The sequence below is a fragment of the Microtus ochrogaster genome, chromosome 21, assembly GCF_000317375.1.
Source record: "Microtus ochrogaster isolate Prairie Vole_2 chromosome 21, MicOch1.0, whole genome shotgun sequence".
In the NCBI taxonomy this organism is placed as follows: domain Eukaryota; kingdom Metazoa; phylum Chordata; class Mammalia; order Rodentia; family Cricetidae; genus Microtus; species Microtus ochrogaster.
The window spans coordinates 4,748,611-4,756,377 of record NC_022022.1 but is presented as its reverse complement, the minus strand read 5'-3'; the positions used below and the strand labels follow the sequence as shown (position 1 = coordinate 4,756,377).

Sequence of the window (7,767 nt, the reverse complement as noted above, 5' to 3'; positions counted from 1 at the left end):
AGAAGAAGAAGAAGAAGAAGAAGAAGAAGAAGAAGAAGAAGAAGAAGAAGAAGAAGAAGAAGAAGAAGAAGAAGAAGAAGAAGAAGTCAGAGATAATGTGCAGCTCCCAGCATCCCGAAGAGTCCCAGAGCCAGAGTGGTCTGGGCTGGGCAGGACCAGGAGAGGAGTATGTCATCCCCCTATTTAGCGCCCGTCCTTGTTAAGCAGCTCACCTTAGCTGCACCTGTATAGTATAATCGCACTTGGCTCCCGGCAGAACCTCCCTGCAACAAGAAAGAAACGGCAGTTCAGAGGGTGGAGAGGGACAGAGAGAAAGATGTCCAGGGCACAGACAGAAGAAGAAAGGCAGAGGCCAGGGGACAGTCGCCACAGCCGAGGCAGGGACAGGAGAGATGTACCTGGACGTGAGGATCTGCTGCACCTGCTGTGGGGTGAGCGCAAAGGTAAAGTGTGCTTCCTCAAACCTCTGGCTGGAGGTGGACGCTGAGGACACAAAGACACAATCACTCCCAAGCCCAGGCCTGAGAAGCCACCTGCTCCCATCCCAGACGGCTGAGACTAAAACCTCAGAGGGGAGAAACAAACGCAGCTGGAACCAGAGTCCAGAAAGGGACTCTGAGGGACCACAGCCAACCTTACCGAGGGTGGTGGGCCGGATGAGCTCCCCATAGACTTCATAGAAGGGCAGCGGTTTCATGGTGACATCGGGGTGCACAGGCTGGGGCAGAGGAGGGTGCAGGTCCACCTCCCGCTTAGGGCCCAGCAAGGTGCCAGGGGTTAGAAGGGAGGGAGGAATGGGAGGTAGAGAGCCGGGGGAGCCTACAGGAGAGGCGCCAGGGGGCAAGGAGAGCAGCGGGAAATCAGAGGGCCCCAGGCTCTTCCGGGGAAAGCGGCGTCGGTAAAGCTCTTTGATCTTCATCTGGACACTGGGGGCACAGCTGGACTTGAGGAGGTGCAGGGCCTTGGCCAGGAGCTCGTGCTTCCGTCCACTCTTGTTGCGGCCGGCGAAGCCAAGGAGCACCTGGAGCTCAGACACTCGGAAACTCATCACCATGTGCTGGAGAGAAGAGCCCAGAAATGATACCCAGTCACAAAGGCCTATCCTGCTGAAGACAGACGCTGAGCTCCTGGGGGGTCGGGGGGAGGGTAGAGACAGTGGAGGAGCTCACCCGACTAGCTGAATCCACAGGGACTACCTAGCCCCATCCCCACCCCTAATGCAGACATTCCCTTAAGCTGATTATAGTCTCTCCAGGGCTCAGACTCTCAGGGTGTTCCTAGCCTCCTGGAAAAGCATAGGATGCTAGAAGAGAAGGATTCGGCAGGAAGCCCCAGGAGGAAGAAAGAGGCCAGGTGGCTAGCTGATTGTATATCTCACAGCTCATCCCTCCCAATCACCTCAATCCACCTCTATTCTCCCCATACCTCTGAATTGAAGCTTTTATGGTAAGGGATTTAAATCAGAGTTGAACACTCCATCTTTATCACCACCACTCCACCCCTGCACGCAAGCGCGCATGTGCAAACACACACACACTTTTTTTTTTTTTTTGGATTTTTTTGGGACAAGGTTTCTCTGTAGTTTTTGGTGCCTGTCCTGGAACTAGCTCTTGTAGACCAGGCTGGCCTCGAACTCACAGAGATCCGCCTGCCTCAGACTCCCAAGTGCTGGGATTAAAGCAGGCGTGTGCAACCACCAACCGGCGCACATACAACTTTTTACATTATTTACATACCCACACTCCTCTAGTCCTGTTTTACTAGAAGGAAGCTACCAAAACTTGTGGGGGAGAAAGGGAATCCACAAGTCTAGGTAACTGGCATGACTTATCCATCTGTCAAGGACTACTACCTTGCTGCTCTCCCTTATACATGGCATATATACCCACAGGGGTGGAAACCAGGGCAAAGTTCTCAACAGAGACCCCAGGAGAATGAGACTAGTGTCCATGGGCCCGGACACAGAAGCAAGGTAGGTTTATTTATTTATTTATTTATTTATTTTTGGTTTTGGTTATTTGAGACAGGATTTCTCTATTTACCTTGCTTGTCTTGGAACTCACTTTGTAGACCAGGCTGGCCTTGAACTCACAGAGATCTGCCTGCCTCTGCCTCCCTAGTGTGTGTACCATCACTGCCAGGCTTAGAAGTAAGCTCTTAAAGGGTGATGATGACCCAGTGGCTGTCCAGCACAAGAATGAGGAAAGGCAGAAGATAGGCGATGAAGGTCTAAGTTTTGAGGGGTGTCCTCCCAAGTGGTTCCGTGAAGACTGGAGGGGGTGGGGCAAGACCTCTCTCCTTGTAGGGCTCCCTTCTGTGAATGCCTAGAAGACCTAGTCATGGGACAGGTCAGAAGCTCTCCAAGTTCTTTTCCTCTCGGACTCCTTTTCAGGAACGTAAGGAGAACCTTCTCCATTCTTACTTAGCTCCTCCTACTTGTTTTTATTTCTCCATCGGCTTTATAACTCATTTTTCCATCCTTTGGTTTACACTGCTCCAGCTCTCTAACGACAGCGCCTCACCAAGCCGGTTCCTCCTTCTCAGCCATCAGGATGCTCCTGCCCCATCCCTTGAAGTACACTCCCATACGGCCCCGCCCCCTGCGTCTCAGCTGCCAGCTGGTACTTCCCAGGGCTCAGATGCCAACAGCAGCCCCAAAGCCTCCATCCTGAGCTGCAGGTCCCCGGGAGCCCGGCAACCTTCGGCCCTTGCCTCGGAGCCCCATCCCTACGTCTCCCGCTTACTGCCTCATCCCTCGGCCTCACGGACTCGCCCCTACGCCTCGGGAGCAGCTCTCGTGTTGCCCGACACGACCCTGCAACCACCTACTCCGCAAAGCGGCCTCTGCCCACGTCCCCGCCCCCTGTGCCTCGGCCCCCAGCGGTGACCATCTCCCCCCCCCGCCCCACCCCTGCATCTGCCCCGCGGCCCCGCCCCCGGGGTGCCGCCGCAGCCCCTTCTGTCGGCCCGCCCGCCGCTGCCCGCGCATCCCTGCAGCCCGGCCCTGACACGTCGCCCGCGCCCACCCCGGCCCGCGGCGCCCAGCCCGGTCGCCTTCCGGCCTCGGCGCGCAGCCGAGCGAGTCCTGACGGGGCTGGGGGAGGGGGCAGGTACCTTTAACTCGCCCAGCTCCGCCATCTTGAGACATCGCAGGCGCCCCAGCCCGAGCCGGAGCTCAGGCCCAGGGACCGGCGCAAACTCTCCGCCCCGGCGCCGGCCGCAAAGGCCGCCTGCTCCGCCCCGTCCGGCCCCCTACACCTCCCCTTCCCGGCCCCGCCCGCCGGGCTCCGGACCGCCGCCGGCCTCGCCCCTTCTTCCGCAGCCCCGCCGCCCGGGCGAGTCTCCGGCCGGCCAGCGACGCGGTGACCCCGCGGGCAGTGTGCGGCGCAGGGATCGCGGGCCCTGCGGGTAACGAAGAGGAGGCGGGCCCGGAGGGACGGGCTTTTAGGGAGCCCCGGGTACTTGAAAGATGGAGGGAAAAGTATCCGGAACTGCCGGAGCTCCAAGAAATGGGGGAGGGGCGGCGAAGTTGGAGCCCTTGTCCCCGGGAGCTGCAAGTTTAGCCAGCGAAAGCCCAGAGTTCTGGCAAGTCCGGGAGTGATGCGCTCCGGCCCGTTTTAGGGAAGTTGGGGACTTGAGGACTGTCAGAGACGGGTGTTGCCGATCCTTCTCCTCCTCCCCCGAACCCACAGCAACTACGAGCGTAGCTGCTGCTGGCGCCACCCCACTCGAGGCTTGACCGCAACAAAGTTGGGTGCGGAAGGGAAAGACTGACCTGCAGAGTCTCGGGGGTGTGGGCCCCGGCGCGGAAAGGGCTCGCGCCGCTCCCGTAGGCTGCACAGCCGGGCTTCGGTCCGGCCACTGGACGCTGCAGCCGCAGCTCCGCCCGGGCCAGAGCTCCGCCCGGCCGAGCGTTGCTGCTGAGGCCGCCCCCTCCAGGAGAAGCCCGCCAGGACCTCGGAGAGGGGAGAGAGGCGGAGCCCAGAGCCGAGCGGGAGCTGTTAACTCCTGGGAGCGCTTAGGAGAGAGGAGACTCTGCGTCCAGACTCCCAGTAACTCTGTGATCCCTTGGCGAGTGTAAGGACGGCGCTGGGCGGGAGTGCACAAGAGTGTGTGCACTGGAAGCCTGATTTTTTTTAAAAGAGGGTCTAGGATGAGGTCTCCATCTGCCTAGGGGGAAGCCTGGGCTACCAATGGATAATAAACAATTCAAACCCTACAGATAGATGGCCCTCTCATCCCCGACCTCCAAATATGATCACAGTAACTAGGGGTCCCACCAATTTGGTGTCGTTCATAACGAACACAGGGAAGGTACACATACAATTCTGCTCCCCTTTGAAATACCCACTCCCTCCTCCAAAGTTTTGCTCCTCCCTCAGTGGGCCCTATCGCAACCAACCTGGCCACTCACTTGGTGGCCAAAAAAAGTAATTGATTTCTTTCTTTTTTTTTCGTTTTGTTTTGTTTTTGTTTTTCGACACAGGCTTTCTCTGTAGTTTGGGGACTTATCCTGGAACTAGCTCTTGTAGACCAGACTGGCCTCGAACTCACAAAGAACTGCCTGCCTATACCTTCTGAGTGCTGGGATTAAAGGCCTGGGCCATGAGTAATTCTGTTCTATGAACATAACTCCTTTAGGGAAGTGTGCCTTATACTAGCTATAGTCGTTTGGGGCCTACGGGATAATGTCATTGTCCATTAAATATTTGACAAGGGGGGAAATGAGTATTAAAGTGCTAATTAGGAATTATTAGGTGCTGGGGACTTAAAACCTTTCAAAAGCTCAGTCTACAGCAGAGGCAAGTTATACAAACAGTGAGCATGCAAAAAATTAAAAGCTTTAACAAATACTAGGAATAATCCCATTTAGTTTAAGCCTTCAGTGTAATCCTTCCCATGAGCACCAGTCCAAGCTGCAAGTCTTCCAGTGCTAACAGTATCCCTAGGTACCCGATTGACCACAGTTGACTACTTCTGGATTTTGTTCCTTGGGAAATGAGCACCCTCTCCTAACGCTGGGCCTGGAAGGGCTGTAATCCTTGCTGCCTGAAATGATGGCCCCTCAAGCTAAATTGAAACTAAATATTTGGCCCTAAGTCCCATCTGTTGCCTCCAGCATCTGGGTCTTAATCAGGCCCTGATGTTTTTTGTCAGTTCTGGGGATGGAACCCCAAACCTTGTACATGCCAGGCACCTTGTACATGCCAGGCAAAGGCTGTGCCGCTGAGCTACTGGCACAGTCACCTGAGCTCATCGATGATCCCTATTCTTTTGTCTCTCCTTAAACTTGATATCCCTTTTTATCCAAGACTTTGTGACCCTAGACCCCAGGTGAATAGCTATAGAAAAGTAAATGTATAAATCAGATATGTAGAGAGCCACACCGGATGGCACCACACCTGATGGCAATGTAGAGAGCTGTATGGAGCCACCTGATGGTACTGGCTCCTGCCCTCCGCGATCCTGAAAGTGAGTGTTCTTTATGATAATCAACTCCTATGGCTAAGGCCTGACCTATGCTATGATCACGCAATGATTATCAGCTGCCTGCATATGCATGAGCCTATGGGCAGTGCCTACCTGGCAGTTCGGGGTTGGCAGCCCAAGCCTACTTAAGGGCCAGGAGAGGTTTGCCAGGGGAGAGAGGGGAAGTGATGTGGGAGTGTCACATATCAATCTGTTGATTTAATTGGTTAAGCAATAAAGAAACTGCTTGGCCCTCATAGGTTAAAACATAGGTGGGTGGAGTAAACAGAACAGAATGCTGGGAGGAAGAGGAAGTAAGCTCAGACTCGACAGCTCTGCTCTCTGGAGAGAGACGCCATGCTCCTCTCGCCTGGGCAGACACACGTGATGAAGCAAGCCGCCAGGTTAGACATGCTGAATCTTTCCCTGTAAGACCGGTGCTCAAAGATTATTAGAGATGGGTTGATCGGGATATCAGAATTAGCCAGTAAGGGCTAGAGCTAAAGGGCCAAGCAGTGTTTAAATGAATACAATTTGTGTGTTGTTATTTCGGGCATAAGCTAGCCAGGTGGCTGGGGTGCTGGGTGCTCATATTACAACAGGGAAGAGAGAGAGAAGTGTAAAACGTCCTGGAATAAAACTGCAGTGAGAAGAGCTCCGGTGGTCGCGTCATCCTTGCGGGACGAGGGTGGCCATGACACAGATATTCACTGACAATAAACTATAAAGAAATTTCCTTCCCCTCTCCCCCCTCCCCAGATAGGGTTTCTCTGAGTTAACAATCCTGGCTGTCCTAGAATTTGCTCAGTAGACCAGGCTGGCCTCAAACTTGCAGAGATCTACCTATCTCTGCCTCCCAAGTGATGCCATTAAAGGCGTGTGCCACCACTACCCAGCCATAAAGGAATTTCTAATTCTTTGATGTACATATAACTTTACCATTTATTAAAGATGAAAGCAGCCATGTATGGTGGCAAAGACCTTTAATAAAGTGCTTTTTGTTTATTTTAAAGAAACTCAAGTTAGAAACTCTAAGAACAAAGTTTTAAAAACCAAACTTTCTAACAATACAATCCAAAGATACACTAATTTGACACATACTAAGGAGTGGTGATAGGAAAATATTTAAAATATTTATTTTCCATAATTAAGCCATTATGTTTCTATAAAAACAAAGTATTGTATGGACAGTAAAAAATATTGTCAATACTTGACATTTATGTATGCCAGTTATACCTCAACAAAGCTATAAAAATATACTACAGAGATGCCGGGCGATGGTGGCGCATGCCTTTAATCCCAGCACTCGGGAGGCAGAAGCAGGTGGATCTCTGTGAGTTCGAGACCAGCCTGGTCTACAGTTCCAGGACAGGCTCCAAAGCCACAGAGAAACCCTGTCTCGAAAAAAAAAAAAAAAAAAAAAAAAATATATATATATATATATATATATATATATTACAGAGAATAAGCCTCATCTTAATTGTTGGTAATATGATAAGAGGGTCTCCTTAAAGTGTTAATTTGTAGTTGGACATGTCTCCCATCTGTAATCCCAGCATACCTAAGGCTGGCAAAGCAGCTTGTTTGAGGTCATCCTGGTCTGCATGGTGAATTCCACTCCAGCCAAAAATATATGATAAGACCAGTCTCAAAACAAAATTAAAAATTAGGTGGGTAGGGTACCACATGCCTTTAATCCCAGTACTTGGGAGGCAGAAGCAGGCAGATCATTGTGAGTTCAGGACAGCCAAGGCTATGTAGTGAGACATAAAAAGATTAATCTGAGCACTTGGGAGATGAAGGCATGAAGAGCGGGAATTACAGGTCAAGCAGGATGTGATGGAGGACCACCAATCCCAGTTTTTCAAAGGCAGAAGCGGGCAGATCTCTGTGAGTTTGAGGCCAGCCTGGTCTATGGATCTAGTATAGATCTAGTTACAGGACAGCCAGGGCTACACAGAGAAACCCTGTCTCAGGAAGAAAAAAAAAAGAGTTCAAAGCCAATCTGAACTACTTGAAACCCTGTCTTTAAAAAGTGGGGGAGGGCTCTGGGGGTGTAGTAAGACAGCTCAGTCAGTAAAGGCGCCTGCTGACCTGAACCCACTCTCTCCGCGTGGTCAAGAGAGAGGACTAACTTCTAAAAGTCATCATGGAACCTCACACACGCCAGGATTAATACAAATGACAATAATAAAAGATAAAGTAAGACTGGGGTTGGAGGTTTAGCTCAGTGACAGAGTGTGTGCCTGGAACTCTGGGTTCCGTTCCAGTATGAACAGTATGATAGAGCGTGTGCCT

At 52.1% G+C, this 7,767-nt stretch overlaps 1 protein-coding gene across 2 annotated transcripts in view; it reads right to left on the bottom strand.

The window, feature by feature from the left end:
* Window positions 1-4,094, bottom strand: part of Pias3 (protein inhibitor of activated STAT 3) — a 10,060-nt gene extending 5,966 nt beyond the window's left edge. The window contains exons 1-4 of one of the 2 annotated variants that reach the window (XM_026784086.1): window positions 3,776-4,094; window positions 640-1,057; window positions 399-483; window positions 213-263 (exon numbers count right to left, since the gene is read on the bottom strand). In XM_026784086.1, the coding sequence (XP_026639887.1) occupies window positions 213-263; window positions 399-483; window positions 640-1,054 (551 nt within the window). In that variant the 5' untranslated portion in view covers window positions 1,055-1,057; window positions 3,776-4,094. Of the gene's footprint in view, window positions 1-212; window positions 264-398; window positions 484-639; window positions 1,058-3,114; window positions 3,205-3,775 lie in introns of those variants that run through there. The other variant, XM_005357051.2, reaches the window with a different exon arrangement.
* Window positions 4,095-7,767: the final 3,673 nt, after the last annotated feature.